At 44.1% G+C, this 17,804-nt stretch overlaps 1 protein-coding gene across 5 annotated transcripts in view; it reads right to left on the reverse strand.

The window, feature by feature from the left end:
• Elf2 (E74 like ETS transcription factor 2) overlaps positions 1–17,804 on the reverse strand; it is an 86,462-nt gene that overhangs the window by 38,757 nt on the left and 29,901 nt on the right. For 3 of the 5 annotated variants that reach the window (XM_075951032.1, XM_075951031.1, XM_075951030.1), the window contains exon 4: positions 16,407–16,572. The exons of 1 other annotated variant lie outside the window; for it this stretch is intronic. In XM_075951032.1, the coding sequence (XP_075807147.1) occupies positions 16,407–16,572 (166 nt within the window). Of the gene's footprint in view, positions 1–5,934; positions 6,037–16,406; positions 16,573–17,804 lie in introns of those variants that run through there. One more of the 5 variants, XM_075951036.1, reaches the window with a different exon arrangement.

The following is a 17,804-nucleotide window of genomic DNA, read 5'->3' on the forward strand; positions in this document are numbered from 1 at the left end:
CACACAGATTCTCATGCTGAGTGTTCAGTCCCCAGACACTGGGTAGAACTCTTCTGGGAAAGCTCGGAAAACTTTAGCTTGGTAGTAACTTTTTCTTTCTTTTTTTTCTTTTTTCTGGTGTCTTGCTTTGTTTTGTTGATATAGTCTTACTTTGTACTCCTGGCTAGCCTGGAACTCAGAGATCTACCAGCCTCTGCCTCCCAAGTGCTGGGAGTAAAGACATGTACCTGAACACCATCACTCTGCTAAGATTTTTGAAACAGGAACCTACTATGTAGCTTAGGCTGGCCGCCTCCAACTTACAATCCTCCTGCCTCAGAGTCTCAACTGGTGGCATTACAGGAATGTATCATCATACATGAACTATTCTGGAAACTTTAGGAGGTGGGGCCTAGCTGGGGGAACTAGGCCACTGGGGATGGAATCTTCCTGGTGTCTTGCTCCTGTCCTTGTCTCTGCTTCCTGTGCACCACACGCTCCTGCCTCTACAATGTTTTGCCTACACAGATGGAGTCAAGCAACATGATGTCAGCTAAATAGCATTCAATTTTAAAATGTTTTATAGAAATCTTCTGAAAAGGAATAAATGCTAAGGTCCCAAAGCAATGCTCTACAACAAACACAAGGAGACCGTAACAGGAGTCAACCGACTGAGTTTTTAACCCTCTCAAATGCTAGCTCAACACAAGCCTTGAACTGGACTACAATATCACTGAAATTCTCTCCTACTACAGATTCTTTAAATCTCTGGTTTTAGCCAGGATTTGTGGCAGATGTCTGTACTCCTAGCAACTGTCTATAATCCTAGCAACCAGGCAGACTGAAGCAGGAGGTTGAGACCCATGAACTACATAGTGAGTTCCAGGCTAGATTGAGCTATGGAGCCAAGACTCTGACTCAAACATATACAAAAATAAAAGCAACTCAAGGAATTCTAAAGGCTAGCAAGCATTCCCCAAAACACCAGGGCAAGGTGAGAGAGAGAGCAAAGAGGTACAGCAAGTACAGAGAGAAGAGTGGGCCTGCCGTGAAAATGGGCTCGGCTTTATTAAACAGGTGGGTGCCTGTGCACAGACAGAGGCCATGGAAGTGAGAACTGCTTACTTGAGGAAGGTCTCAAAAGACTCACAAATGAGTAGGGTATTCATACTCGCTCATCTAACAGGGCTGAGCCGGCAGGCATGCCCAGGACCTGCAGCTATTCCAGGAACCTGGGGCAGGGACTGAAAAGGAAGCATTGTAGCCAGTCTTCTTTATTTAAAGAAAAGCATTGTGGCAAACATCTGCCATGGTTGCTATTACACCTGCAAAGGCCAACAGCACTTAGGGAGAATGCTTTCATTACTTTTATACTGCTGTGATAAGACACCATGACCAAGGCAACTTATTAAAAAAGCATTTATTTGGGGTGTATGGAGTCCATGACCACCATGGTGGCAGGCAGGCAGGCGTGGCACTAGAACCATAGTTGAGCACTCAAATCTTGAGACGGAACCACGAGGCAGACAGACTCGGAATGGTGACAGTCTTTTGAAACCTCAAAGCACCCTAGTGAAGCACCTTCTCCAACGGGGGCCACACCTCTAAACCTTCCCAAACAGTTCCACCAACTGGGGACCAAGTATTCAAATATATGCGCCTATGGGAGTCACTCTCACTCAAACACCACAGGAAGCACCCGAAACAAGCAGGCAAGCACACTACCCTAAGCTCCATCTGCCACTACCAATGCTGTTATTTTTTCTAGTTAGCATTTGATGGACCAGCCATTTCAACTAACAAGAAGAAATTCTCCTCTCTTCTTCTCTCCTCTCTCGATGTTTTCAAGACAAGGTAGAAAGAGTTCTTAAGTTTGAGAAATTATAGCCGGAGAAATGTGTCCCTGCAATAATGGAAGAAAAAGTCACCCCAAATTGATGTGGGAGTGATTTCTTATTAATAAAGAAACTGCCTAGACCCATTTGATAGGCCAACCCTTAGGTAGGCGGAGTAAACAGAACGGAAGGCTGGGAGAAAGAAGCTGAGTCAGTGAGTCGCCATGGTTCTCCCACTCCAGACAGATGCAGGTTAAGATCATTCCTGGTAAGCCAGCTTGTGGGCAACACAGATTAATAGAAATGGGTTAGATCAATATGTAAAAGCTAGCCAATAAGAAACTGAAACTAATGGGTCAGGAAGTGTTTAAAAGAATACAGTTTCCGTGTAATTATTTCGGGGCATAAGCTAAGCTAGCCATGTGGGCGGCCGGGTGCCAGGGACGCAGCCCCGCCGCTCCTATTTCAACACCAAATCAGTAAAAAACTAATGCTTCAGGGGTCAGAATAAAATGAAGCATCTAACCATCAACACAGAACAGACTTAAGTCCTAGCCTTCTCCCCAAACAGTATGACAGGCTCACACCACATTTGCTGCACAGTATCTGTTAGGAGCAAAGACGACAAATGTCAGAGCCAGGCGGTGGTGGCGCACACCTTTAATCCAGCACTCGGGAGGCAGAGGCAGGCAGATCTCTGTGAGTTCGAGGCCAGCCTGGTCTACAAGAGCTGGTTCCAGGACAGGCACCAAAGCTACAGAAAAACCTTGTCTGAAAACAAAGAAAGAAAGAAAACAAATGTAAGTCAGGTGCCAAGGACAACTGCACATGCCAGGAAGTAAGACTATCGGAGTTAAGCCTGGATTCTAGGATACTTGACCCTTCATTTTCATAGATCAGCGTTCCAGCAGGGAGAAAGAACTAGTAACACACGCAGTCAGGCTAATTCACACTTCTATAGGATGAGGCTATTATTTTAAACAAGGTGTCACAATTCCCTGTTCATTTCGGTACTGCCCTGCTTCAAGGCTATAATTTTTATCACATATATCGAAGTCCCTATAAAAACTAAGTGATACAATAAATAAATGTACCACTGTCACACTACCCGAGTAAATGATCCTAGGTGTCTCACTCAGTTTCCTCTATTCTTTAGTAAGCACTGTTCTTAACATGCTTGCATGTTGCTTAGCATGCATCTACCAGTTACTTGAAGCTTCTGTGTCTATGGTTACTGTAATAAACCATATTTTTCCCATTTCTAAGAAACTGCTGTTGAACTAAAAGTTCATTTCTTTTTGTCAACTAAAATGGCCATGTAAGATCTCATACTAGTGAGACTGCAGCCCATGGTTACTATGACAACTCCAGTCCAAGAGTACACCAGACTGGGTGGGGCTTACCCACAATCCTGCCGAGATTTACTAATTCCCATAAAAAGTCAGCGGGCACCTGTTGATAATATTTTGTCCATGTTCTAAATACTGTATGTTACATTTTTTCATTCCATCAGATATTTTTACATACATTTTATTGTGCAGGCAGGCCCTTAAGCAGAGTCTTCCATACTAATTATGCTTAGAGCATGTAGTACAACAGAAGGCCCAGAACACTGTCTCTCCATGCTGCCAGTGAAAATAGAAACACCTGATTATTTGTATTAGTTGCTAAAAAATAGGAAAAGGGTCAAGACAATGTTATGATGTAACACAGAGGCCACCACCCCTACACAATCCATCCAGCTCAACAGACAGATGCTGTGTCACCCAGGCCACAGGAGACCTACACTCAACAGTGTGTAAAGAGGACTGATGACCTACACTCAACAGTATACAAAGAGGACGGATGAGGGCGCTGGGTCCTCCTCTTCCGCCTCAGCCCTGCACAAAGCACCACTTCTTCACTCCACAGGGAAGGACACCTGTCCAACCATCCATCTCGGCTGCTACCATGTTCACGGCCTACGACTGGAGCCCAAACCCGCAGAGGCAGAAACTTTGTCTCAGTCTCATGTACAGTACTCAATGTTTTACCAACTAAATTTGCATTGTTTCGATTGGCAGTTCTCTATTTCCCTTCAGGAAACTCAGTACTTGGATGCTTTAGAAGTCTGTCACTCCCCTTTAGCCCCACACTGAATCTCTTTCTGCAGCTCAGAGAAGCCACGTTCCTCCAGCCCCCTTCACAAATCACTTTCCCAGGGAGGCATTTCCTGACCTCCCTCTAATTTCCACGTTTAATGTCTCTGTAAACTGCACTAACTTGTTTAATCTTTTCTACAAAGCTGAGAGCCCAGTGAGAGCAAAGGCTCCTGTCTGCCACACGAAAAGTCATGTCTGACCTGGCACACGGCGAGTCTTCAGTGAGCGCGGGCTAACGGCTCAATGGACTTGCCTACAAATATGCTGAGAAAGTCTCCTTAGTCACAACCCGGGACATGCAGCTTGTCTTCCTTGGCATCGCCAGAGAGAAGATGAAAAGAAAAAGACGGAGTTCAAAGCATGAACAACATTAAGCACTAAAGTTAATAAACCTGACTTGTGTTAGGATTTCCGCAAAATAAGCAGACTTTAGCTTTTCTTGTCACAAAGACATCTGAGATGACAGCTGTATTACTCTGCTCCAATATTAATAATGTTTGTAATAAATACTGTTTTATAGTGAAACTGGAAGAGCTTTTAGCAGTTCTATCTTTATTAACACTTTCTGCCTGTGTATGATGTATGTATCCTGGTGTGCATCATGTATGTATGCATGCACATTCACGTGTGTGCATGTGTACCAGAGTGGGGTGGAGACCAGAAGACAACTTCGGGTGTTGGTCCTCACCTTCCATCTTGTTTCTGAGACAGAATCTCATCTCTGCTGTTTTCTGATTCATGATGCACCTCTCCAGCCCCCATTACTAGTGCTTTATAAAGACAAAAAAAATCTTTTATAGTGACCTATTTTCTATCAAACTTTTCATTCCTTCTCTATAAAACATGTTTATATAAATAGTACTTAAAATAATTCCTTTTCGTTTCTGCTCACAGACTGTTTGGGGTCATTTTCCCCTTTATGTGTGTCTATGTGATACTCACTTGTACTTGGGTACCCACAGGGCCAGGCTAGGACTTCAGGTTATCTGGAGCTGGAGTTACAGGTGGCTGGAGGCACCTGGATGGGGGTGCTGGGAACCAAGTTCAGGTCCTTTGCAAGAACAGAGCCCTCTTAAGCACAGAGCTTTTCTCCAGCCCACCTGTTTTGTTTCTAAGGTAGGGTCTAACGACACACCTCATGGTGGCCTTGAACTAATGATTCTCCTACCTCAGTCTCACAGGTGCTGGAATTACAGGCATGAGCCATGACACTCAGCAAAGGTTTTGGTTTTTAGCATCTTGTCTTAAAAGACAGTGAAGAAGTCTAAAAGCACATGTGACAACTCCCACACTTGCAACCTGCCCCATTTTTCATAAACTGGACGTTTTAATGTCTAACTCCAAGTAACTGGGAAGGAGAGATTGGGGAAGCTTCATAATTATATCATATTTTACTAATTCTAAGATGCACTTTTCACATTCCACACCTCTGATATCGGAATGGGTCTTATATCGACAGCCTCTTACTGTGTGTAGCCGGAAGCATCTTTCTCCTCCAGTGGTATAAAAGCAATGGTTTTTAAACACTGATGGCCTCAGGCTAAATGAGAATTGGATATTAAAATATTAAAAACTTCCTCCAGTAATGCTTTCTAGATCATTTTAGTCACAGTACAATTATAATTCAGTGATTCCAGAAAGAAAACTCGGCTAACTTTGAGGTTCATGTTTTGCCATTTCTACAACCAACCCCAAGGAAACAGACAATTGAAAGAAAACACTTTTAAAGGATTTAGAAAAACATGTGTATTGGAAGAGGGAACAACAGAAGGTCATGAGGGTAGCTTCAAGGCCTCCCAGGCTCAGGCGGCCCTGAGGACAACAAGGGTAGCAAACTGCTTAGGTGAAGACACTACTTATGATTTCTGCTTAAGGAGGAATCTCTCAGTCTTTAAATAAAAACAGGATATAGGTAGATGAAATAACTGCAATGAAATGTAATACCATAAACATTCTTAATAAATTAAAAGCCAACCTACCAGCATTGTCTTCCTCCTGGCTCAATCTGTTTCACCTTCAGGTAATCCTAGGACTGGGGCTCTTTTTCAGGTCCCCATTTCTCAAGTCGATCTTCTACCTCCCTGTGGCAACAATATTTTCTAATTAAAAGAGTCCTTTTGTGCCACAGGGAGGATTTCTGATGGTATAACAAATACAGCAATTATCACAGCTCATCATAAAGTCAGACTCATCCTGAGAGTCTTCAAGACAGAAATCCAGCTTCTGTTAGTTCAATGACAAAAGCTGACCTTATTTTTCAAACTGTGTTTATAAATCTCAACTTTCATTTATTAAAAAGTATCCATTTATTAAATTCTATAAAAATTCTTATTCTAACTTTCAAGTAACCTTTGAATACATTTTTTTTCTCACTAAGACAGTTTTGAATATTGTTTATATTTTTATTTACTGGCATTTGCGAGTGTGCACGTGGGCATTCATGTGCCAGGCAGGACAGTGAATGGAGTCAGAAGCTAACGTTGAGGAGTCATTCTCTCACTCCACCATGTGGAGTCATCAGGATTACGGTGGCAAGTACTTTTACCCACTGAGCCATCACGCCAGCCAGTGAAAACAGATTCTTTAAAGGTTTCTTAGTAATTAAGTCCAAGATAATCTTTTATGCCTCCGTGGCTACATACAAAGCAAAGTCAAGCCATGACTTCTCAGGAGAGATGCAGGAATCCAGCATATCACTTGTGATGTGCTCTACAACAACCAAAGGGAAAGGACGTGGCAGCTACAGAAAGCAGCGCTCAAACGAGCATGGTAGCACAGGCCAGTTGCTCCAGCTACTTGCCAGGCTAGGGCAGAAAGACAGCTCAAGCCCGTGGTTTAAGTCCAACCTGGGCAGCATGTAAGATTTGTATAAAATAATAATAATAGCCGGGCAATGGTGGCGCACACCTTTAATCCCAGCACTCGGGAGGCAGAGGCAGGTGTATCTCTATGAGTTCGAGACCAGCCTGGTCTACAGAGCTAGTTCCAAGACAGGCTCCAAAGCCACAGAGAAACCCTGTCTCGAAAAAGCAAAATAATAATAATAATAATAATAATAAAATAATAATATTGACTCTTAAAAGATTAAAACGTGCCGGGCGGTGGTGGCACACACCTTTAATCCCAGCACTCGGAGGCAGAGGCAGGCGGATCTCTGTGAGTTCGAGACCAGCCTGGTCTACAAGAGCTAGATCCAGGACAGGCTCCAAAACCACAGAGAAACCCTGTCTCGAAAAACCAAAAAAAAAAAAAAAAAAGATTAAAACGTGTCAATACTAAAATTGTGCTACTTGGATTTTAAAAGTAGCAGTGCCGTCTCACTAACAGTGGTGACTTTCAGTCTGTCTATTCTTAGTATAATTCCTCATTTTCCCGCTAATCAGATATTGCATTTATTGTTAGAAAAAAAATCAAACTTAGGGTAGCATCAAAAGTACTAAAACCAACAGTGACTATGAAATATAACTCATATACATGTGGCATTACATATTTGTTATAATACTTTATATATTACCATGTTCAGGTATTTTTGACTTTCAAAATTCTGAACTAATATTAGGTCAGTCAACAAAGAAATACTGAAGATTTTATATAATATAAACATCCTTGTCTCTCTTCCTTCATTTGTCTGAAACTGGATCTGACTCCATGTAGCCCAGGCTAGACTCACTCACTATCCTCCTGGCTCTGCTTCCCAAGTACTGAGATTGCAGGCACAGGCCACCACACCTGGACATAAAATGGTTCTTGATTAACTAAATTAGTAACGTCAAACTATTGGTTTTGTTTGTATTTTCTCACTACCTGTCACACGTTCAAGACAAAAGGAAACACACAGATACATACAGACACAATTTTGAGGTTACTTTTATCCTACTGCAATGGAAAAGTGCACATATAAGAACAATATAAGGAAGTAAACCCAGACAATATAATGGGAAATCAGAAGAGTGAATAATGGTGGCCATAACAGCTGCAGAACGCCGCAGGTACTTGGACACCGAGTATATTACAGATGAGGAAACAGAGAGGAAGCTCAGTATACTTTGAAAAGTCCTTGTGAAAGGCAGGAAGGAAAAGAACTGGGAGAGCAGGTTCTACAAGTAAGACCAGACATAAAGGACCTACTTCTGGTGGCTCAAGGGCCACTGAGCTTGGCAGAGAGTGGCCTTTGAAATCTAGCAAACAACGAGCTGCAGACAGACTGACGGGTGCAGTGAGCTGTAGACTGACAGGTGCAGTGAGCTGCAGACAGACTGACAGGTGCAGTGACTGCAGACAGACTGACAGGTGCAGTGAGCTGCAGACAGACTGACAGGTGCAGTGAGCTGCAGACAGACTGACAGGTGCAGTGAGCTGCAGACAGACTGACAGGTGCAGTGAGCTGCAGACAGACTATGACAGGTGCAGTGAGCTGCAGACAGACTATGACAGGTGCAGTGAGCTGCAGACAGACTGACAGGTGCAGTGAGCTGCAGACAGACTGACAGATGCAGTGAGCTGCAGACAGACTGACAGGTGCAGTGAGCTGTAGACAGACTGACAGGTGCAGTGAGCTGCAGACAGACTGACAGGTGCAGTGAGCTGCAGACAGACTATGACAGGTGCAGTGAGCTGCAGACAGACTGACAGGTGCAGTGAGCTGTAGACAGACTGACAGGTGCAGTGAGCTGCAGACAGACTGACAGGTGCAGTGAGCTGCAGACAGACTGACAGGTGCAGTGAGCTGCAGACAGACTGACAGGTGCAGTGAGCTGCAGACAGACTATGACAGGTGCAGTGAGCTGCAGACAGACTGACAGGTGCAGTGAGCTGCAGACAGACTGACAGGTGCAGTGAGCTGCAGACAGACTATGACAGGTGCAGTGAGCTGCAGACAGACTGACAGGTGCAGTGAGCTGCAGACAGACTGACAGGTACAGTGAGTTCTAGACAGACTATGACAGGTGCAGTGAGCTGCAGACAGACTGACAGGTGCAGTGAGCTGCAGACAGACTATGACAGGTGCAGTGAGCTGCAGACAGACTGACAGGTGCAGTGAGCTGCAGACAGACTGACAGGTGCAGTGAGTTGTAGACAGACTGACAGGTGCAGTGAGTTCTAGACAGACTGACAGGTGCAGTGAGCTGCAGACAGACTGACAGGTGCAGTGAGCTGCAGACAGATTATGACAGGTGCAGTGAGCTGCAGACAGACTGACAGGTGCAGTGAGCTGCAGACAGACTGACAGATGCAGTGAGCTGCAGACAGACTGACAGGTGCAGTGAGCTGCAGACAGACTATGACAGGTGCAGTGAGCTGCAGACAGACTGACAGGTGCAGTGAGCTGCAGACAGACTGACAGGTGCAGTGAGCTGCAGACAGACTATGACAGGTGCAGTGAGCTGCAGACAGACTGACAGGTGCAGTGAGCTGCAGACAGACTGACAGGTGCAGTGAGTTCTAGACAGACTGACAGGTGCAGTGAGTTCTAGACAGACTATGACAGGTGCAGTGAGCTGCAGACAGACTGACAGGTGCAGTGAGCTGCAGACAGACTGACAGGTGCAGTGAGTTGTAGACAGACTATGACAGGTGCAGTGAGCTGCAGACAGACTATGACAGGTGCAGTGAGCTGCAGACAGACTATGACAGGTGCAGTGAGCTGCAGACAGACTGACAGGTGCAGTGAGTTGTAGACAGACTGACAGGTGCAGTGAGTTCTAGACAGACTGACAGGTGCAGTGAGCTGCAGACAGACTGACAGGTGCAGTGAGCTGCAGACAGATTATGACAGGTGCAGTGAGCTGCAGACAGACTGACAGGTGCAGTGAGCTGCAGACAGACTGACAGATGCAGTGAGCTGCAGACAGACTGACAGGTGCAGTGAGCTGCAGACAGACTGACAGGTGCAGTGAGCTGCAGACAGACTGACAGGTGCAGTGAGCTGCAGACAGACTATGACAGGTGCAGTGAGCTGCAGACAGACTGACAGGTGCAGTGAGCTGCAGACAGACTGACAGGTGCAGTGAGTTCTAGACAGACTGACAGGTGCAGTGAGTTCTAGACAGACTATGACAGGTGCAGTGAGCTGCAGACAGACTGACAGGTGCAGTGAGCTGCAGACAGACTGACAGGTGCAGTGAGTTGTAGACAGACTATGACAGGTGCAGTGAGCTGCAGACAGACTATGACAGGTGCAGTGAGCTGCAGACAGACTGACAGGTGCAGTGAGCTGTAGACAGACTATGACAGGTGCAGTGAGCTGCAGACAGACTGACAGGTGCAGTGAGTTCTAGACAGACTGACAGGTGCAGTGAGCTGCAGACAGACATGTGCAGTAAGACAAGGAAAAACGGCAAAGAAAAATGCTTGCTGAAGGTACGTGTTTGCTTTGATTTGTTTTGTTTCCTTTTTAAACACGGAAATGAAGGAAAATACAACAGATATAAATGAAGTTAAATGTTCTGACTGAATGAATGCACTACAGACCTGTCAAACCTGGAGGCATATAGAAAGTTGCTCATGAAGTCAAGGAAAGATTTATTTAAGATACTTTAAGTATTTCTTTCATGATGTCCTTACAGCCTTAAATAAACACTTTGAGAAGTTTAAATAAGCCAGCGAGTGCTACAGAGAAAAACTGAAGACAGAGCTAGCCAAACGAAGGCAATACTCTTTCCTGCTACAGAAAGATGCTTAGAAGAAAAAGCAAAATTCAGTCACCCAGGACGATCTCTCAGATTTGCTCTTATAATTCTTCAGGTTTTCCAAAATACAAACAGTTCTGAACCCTCATTAATTCTGTATCACTTTCTTATGCAGCACAAACGCAGCCACGAACTATCCACCCCCATAGGGCCAATACCGTTCCCCTAAAAGATCTAACTCATTTCCACAGCCTCAAGTGAGGGTGATTCCCAAATCTATGCCGCAGTTACACTCAGCAGCTTGTCTATCTGCCCCTAGCTCCTTCCCACCGCACTCCATCCCAGGAGAGTAGCTGCATCAAGGGGCCTCATATAGCTTCCTACCAGGCTTGTTCAACAGAAAGGCTGAGGGGAACTAGAGGAGATTAGAGGTCTTCATCCCTGGCTCTCTCCCTATGGCATGCCATATAACCAGGTGCCAGGTTTTCCCAAGGTGATTCCTTTTCCAGGGCAACTGCTTTGCATTTGAGTGGCTGAGTAGTTCCTCCCCTGAGCTCTGGAGCCAAGAATAGAAAGAGGCCTGCTGCAGAGTGCTGGGGTGCTGCTCTCCTTCCCCCCTTCTCACTGTGCTGAGTTTCCGTCACTAAAACTTCCCACAAATTAGCCTAATAAGAGTATGCCATTTCCTTTGTGATGGAGCCCTGGTCGTTCCTGTATGCATCCGTAAATACCTAAATACTCCTTCCTAGATACTTCACACAAACTCAATGTGACTATTAACAAAGTCGCCTGCTTCTCATTCCACAAACCTCTACAGGACGCACTGTCTCTGTCATAACATGGGTGACAGTTTTCCTGAGTATGCCCCTCCTTTTTCGAAAAGGGTGAGAGCTGACATGGGTGATGTTTATGTAGCTCTTGGTTCCTACAGCCACTACTTCAATATTTCCTAAATCACCCTTCAAGTCACAGCAGCCAGCCTTCCTGCTTCTTTCCCAGCCATTTCTATTTAAACTGTATTTCTTTACTTATGTACGGTACTTGAGACTGAACATACGGCCTGGCACATCAGGTAAGCACTTTCCAACTGGGCGACATCCCGGTCCTCTACCCAGATGCCAGCTTCACGGTAGTGCGTCCTCCAGCAGAGCCTCTGTCCGTCTTGATTACTAACTCTTGACATCCAATAAAACTCATTTCTTATCTCCATATTTTAATGTAAACATTAAAGACTGTATTGTCACATCTCTAGAGAATCCAATGAGCTCCTCGCTCTCATCGCATCCAGCTGTCAGCAGGCCCAGTGCTGGGGAAGAGCACAGCCTGTTGAGTTATTTCGAGCCTCCAGAGACAGCTCCCCTCCACACTTACTGCGCTCCTAAGGCTCTCTGTGACCGCCAATCTGACCCACCCTCACCACAGCTTACTAGTGGGCTAGATGAACGCGCCTCTTTAAAAATTTTACAAATGTAGTTTTCCTGACAACATTTGAGAGGTTGTTGATATCATCTCTAAGCTCTGAGAGGAAACTGAAGACTTCCAAAACAAAAATAAGCATAGACGATAAATACTATCAAAATGAGAATCCTTGGACATACGAGGTAATGAAAGGCTAGGATCCTACTCCTGCCTGCTTAACACTGAGGACAGTGTTTCTGGCAGAGGTGTGTGGGCATGGAGAAATAAAAGAAGAAAAACCTCAAGGTGACCACCAGAGATTACAGAATAAATTAGATTATTTTAGGCTGATAAAATATGACTTAGAAGCAATGAGTGGTGGCGCACACCTTTAATCATAGCAGTGGGAAGGCAGAAGCAAGCAGATCTCTGTGACTTCAAGGTCAGGGGAATCTAGAAATCCAAGTTCCAAGACAGCCAGGCTACACAGAGAGATCAGACCCTATCTCAAAAAACAAAAACAAACAAAAAGACAAACGCACAAGCGTGAGTGCGCGCGCACACACACACACGTTATAGTTTAAAAGAAGTCTAGGAAATATTTCCTAGCATTCGACAAGAAAAACCAATTACATATATTTTTTAATTGTATGTGTTCGTGATGTGTATGGTATGCATTCACATGCCAGGGTGCCCAACTAGGGTCAGAGGACAACTGTGTGGAGCCAGTTCTTTCCTCCAACTCAACAGAGGTCCCGGGGATCAAACAGGTCAAGTCGCCAGGCTTGCAAGCAAGCCCCCAAAACCACTGAACCATCTCCCCAGCCCTTGTTCTATATCTTAATTCCCCCAATCCACCAAATAAAATCTGAGGCCCTGTACTCCTTTCCTTTTCTGCTCAGTCAATTTCTTTTTAAGCAAGTTTAGAATTTAAGTTATAAGCTTTTGACATCACAAGGAATGGCCGACCCTCCATCCTAATCCATTACTGACTGGAAACGAACCCAGCTGAGCAATGGCAACTCTTGCTCACCGGTGTATTCCAATATAGGAAGTAAGTCCACTTAAAGAGTCTGGTTCTTTAAAGAAGAAACAGAACCAGGCTCAGATTTGCTGATACAACTCTTGCTCACCGGTGAATTCTAATATAGGAAGTAAGTCCACTTAAAGAGTGTGGTTCTTTAAAGAAGAAACAGAACCAGGCTCAGATTTGCTGAAACAATTATTTGGAGGAGTGTGGTAGGTGCATAAAACAAAAACTATCCTATGGCTACTAATTTCCTTGTAAAGTCATGAAAATTCATGATCAAGAATGGAACTAAACATTTAAAGTGAAGTCCGGAGGCACTTTTTACCATTTCAGAATAATGTGATTGGTCTAGCACTTCCTTCTACTGCTTAAGAAAACCCAATCTGAGCCAGGCAGTGGTGGTGCACACCTTTAATTCCAGCACTCGGGAAGCAGAAGCAGGCAGATCTCTGTGAGTTCGAGGTCAACCCGGTCTACAAGAGCTAGTTCCAGGACAGGTTCCAAATCTACAGAGAAACCCTATCTCAAAAGACCACAAAAAAAAAAAAAAAGAAGAAGAAGAAGAGAAAGAAAGAAAGAAAGAAAGAAAGAAAGAAAGAAAGAAAGGAAAAGAAAAAAGAAAAACCAATCTGAAGAATAGCATTGAGAGTGCATATGGCACAGCATGCAGGGCGTATCTCAGGAGACAGGGCAGGAAGGCTGTACCAAGATCAAAGCCTGGAAAGGGTACCAGAGACTCACAAAATAAAATAGTATTAAATATTAAAAAAAACTTGTCAAAAACAATTACAGTATCAGATTATAATGGCATAACGAAATCATTACAATACAAAAATAACTTGCTTTTCTCCACATGGGTCGTCATACTGGGCCCAAGCTGGCCTTAGACCCACAACCTCGGCCCAGGCTCTGGAGTAGCCCTTACACCTACACTCCAAGCTCCAATCCTCTTTCCAGTGTCACAGTCAGTAACATCTCTGTCCTGTGAATGGAATCCTCCTCGAATCCTTAACCTGTTTACATTTATTCCTTACTCAAGCTGTTCTACATGAATTAATTCAATTAACACAGACTTTGTCATCAGTTTCCCAATGGCACTTGTCAGCCTGCTCTGGCACTCTATGCACTAAATACCCGGATGTATCCACTTATGCAAATCCTGCACTGTTGTTTTTACTTCTTAAAGTTTCAGCTTGATGCCAAAAACGCCAATCATTTTTTGGGTTTTTTGTTTTGCTTTGTCTTGTTTTGTCTTTTGGGACAGTGTCTCTCTATGTAGCTCTGGATGGCCTGAAACTTGATATGTAAACCAGGCTGGCCTCAAACTCACAGATCTCCCTGCCTCTGCCCCAATCCCCAGTGCTGGGATAAAATGTGTGCCCACTATGCCTAACCCCAAAGTTACCTAGAAATTTCAAACAAATTCTCCTTTTGTGCATTCAGCTTAAACGATCATATATTTTAGTGCACAATTGGTGCTTTATCTGGTTACGATGGCATAATAGATGGTTAATATGATTCATTACAGTATCTACTCCAAAATGTCACTGTATTTAGTACTTTTAGTTATTTTACCTCAAAAAGAAACCTCAGGTCTAGAGAGACGACAGTGCTGCCTGCTCTTCCAGAAGACCCAGGGTGAAGTCCCTACTCACATAGCAGCTCACAACTATCTGGGATGTGGGCATCCATCATTCCCAGGGTATCTAATGGCCACTTCTAGCCTCTGCGGACACCAGGTACACATGGTGCACAAACATATATGCAGGCAAAACACTGCTACACATACAATTCAATAAAGTAATAATGGAAGCCACCCCTGAACTCCTGCCTTCAGCCTGGAAAACTCGCATGCAGAAACAAGCGCCACCTTCTGGAGCAAGACGCCACTGCAGACGGCAGTGCTGAAGTCAGACCCAGTGATGCACACTCCACCTGAGTTTTGCTGGCACAGCATCTTGTTCGGTAAGCAAGGCAGCTTCTAATCTCTAAGCTCAATTAAAAAAAAAAAATGAAACTCAAGAACAAAGTGAGCCTAAAAGCTAGCAGTACTTAGAAGACACCACTGGGCATGGCAAAACCAAAAGACATCAAACACCAATGTAGCTGGGAGAGTTTGCAAAAAGTATACCTAAATGTTTAAAAGATTTCCAGCCAGTGAGAAGGATGTAAGAGCACCAAAGAACTGAGTTCCCTCCCTAGGACCCACATGGTGGAAGGAGAGAACTGAGTCCCACAAGCTGTCCTCTGACCTACACACACACACACACACACACACACACAGAGAGAGAGAGAGAGAGAGAGAGAGAGAGAGAGAGAGAGAGAGAGAGGAAAGAAATTTCACTAGGATTGCAAACCAATAATAAGATTTTTTTTAAAACATTAACATTGGGCTGGAGAGATAGCTCAGTGGTTAAGAGCATTGCTTGCTCTTCCAAAGGTCCTGAGTTCAATTCCCAGCGACCACATGGTGGCTCACAACCATCTGTAATGGGGTCTGGTGCCCTCTTCTGTCCTGCAGGCATACAGACAGACAGAATATTGTATACATAATAAATAAATAAATAAATATTTTTGAAAGCATTAACATATTATGATAAATTTTTATTACTATGTAAGTCACTAAAATTATAAAGGGAAAATATTTTCTTCATAGTCATAGAAAAAAAGGATTTCTCTAAGAATTACACACACTAATTCCCAACTACATCATATAGCTAACAAAATACAAACTGATGGAAACACCAAGATGTCGAAGACAGAAAAGGGGGAGGAACATGACAAGCAAAGATGCTTCAAATTGAAGAGGAAAAAAACAATACTGCTCCAGCAATGCTGAGTCAAAGGAGGGCTCAACCGGGTATAGAGGGTAAACACTATCCTTATGGTTTTTAATTATAAAATATCGGTCATGTACCAACCTACTAACTCTATTTGTAAATAATAACTGAATACCTGTAGTCCCAGAAAAATACATAAAACTACTTTTATGACTGTTAAATATCAAAGACCTATAATGAAGGACTCTAATCTATTTATATAAAATGTCTTAAACAAAGATTTTACACCAGTTTCCAACCTACTCAAAACAACAATTTAAAACAGGTACTTCGGCTTAAGATTCCCAGCAAGAGTAATACTGAAGCTTACAAAATGAGTTCTGGGGCTAGAGAAACGGCTCAGCAGTTAAGAGCACTGGATGCTGGTCCTAAGGACCTGGGTTGGATTCACAACCTCCTGTAACTCCAGTTTCAGGGGAATCTAATGCCCTCTTCTGGCCACCATGGGCACTGCACACACAGTGCAGATACATATGCAGGTAAAATGCCCTTACACATAAAATAGATAATTTAAAAATAAGAGTTATAGGAAAAAACACTTTTGTGACGTCTACCTGTTTCCGAATTCTCGGTCTCAACTTCTTGTTCTTCCGCCACATCCTGCATCATGTAAGTCTCATCGTCATACACCAGAACCTGGGCAGCGTAGCCCTGCTCTAATCTTGCACTGGGCACTGGCTCCACAATCACTGCTGGAAATTCAGGGACCTTGTCACCTCCCTACAAAAGCAAATTTAGAGAACAATCAAGCTTTTCATTGGAAAATTCTGGATTTTGCTCTGAATCACTGGGTTCACAAAATCCCTTTCAGTCCACAGAGGGTCTTTCATGTGTCACATTCAAGGACGCAGAAAACAAGGAAAAGGAGTGGTTGGATGCAATAATCGCTAAGTCTTAAAGAGACAGGGAGTAACACGCGTACTTCACTCCTTTGGGAAAGCTCCTAAACCAAAGGTGAGATTGTGCTACTTTACACTACGGAAGATGGAACATGAGCAACACACCCTGAGAAGAATAAAAGTGTATGAAGAGGTATCAGATGGGTCAGGAGACCCCAGAGAACCAAACCACAGCCTAACAGCAAATACACGAGGTGACCAAGCAGCAACACACTGCACAGTGGCAAGGCCACAGACAGCGCCAGACACGTTTGAGACGGAAGAGTTCAAACAAAAGAGCCTCCAGAGAAGCTGAGAAAAGGACGTGAGTCAATCAAAGTGTGAAATGTGTGTCAGACAAGAAGCTCTTCTTTTCTTTTATTGTAGTACTGGAAAAAAAACCTCACAGTCTTAGGCCATTAAAAATAAACAAATACTTGCTGGCAGTGGTGGTGCACACCTTTAATCCCAGCACTGGGGAGGCAGAGAGGTAGGCGGATTTCTGAGTTCGAGGCCAGCCTGATCTACATAGCAAGTTCCAGGAGAGCCAGAGTTGTTACAGAGAAACCGTCTCAAAAGCAAACAAACAAAACCCCACTAACTTAAGGAAGAGTTCCAGGTACAAGACAGAGGGACCCTGACACAAAGGAAGAGAACAGGAATTTCAGGAAGACAGGGCTGATGATCTCCAGAATGTCAGCTGTGCCTGGACAGCTGATCAGGTTTGCACCAATGTGTGTGGTTACTTTGACTGGCAACTTGACTGGATTGGGAGACATGTGAAAGACCATTAATAAGGGCTGGAGAGATGGCTCAGAGGCTGCTCTTTCAGAGGTCTTGAGTTCAATTCCCAAAAACCATAGGATGGCTCACAGCCATCTATAGTGGGATCTGATGCCCTCTTCTGTTGTAAAGGTATATGTGCAGCTAGAGCACGTATATGGACATAAATATTTTAAAGAACTTGTTAAAAAATTAGATGGATGGCATCTTGAGCCTAGGCAGTTTGGATGCTCACCTTACTAGACCTGGATGGAGGTGGGCGGTCCTTGGACTTCCAACAGGGCAGGGAAC

Source organism: Microtus pennsylvanicus, chromosome 16 (genome assembly GCF_037038515.1).
Source record: "Microtus pennsylvanicus isolate mMicPen1 chromosome 16, mMicPen1.hap1, whole genome shotgun sequence".
NCBI lineage: Eukaryota > Metazoa > Chordata > Mammalia > Rodentia > Cricetidae > Microtus > Microtus pennsylvanicus.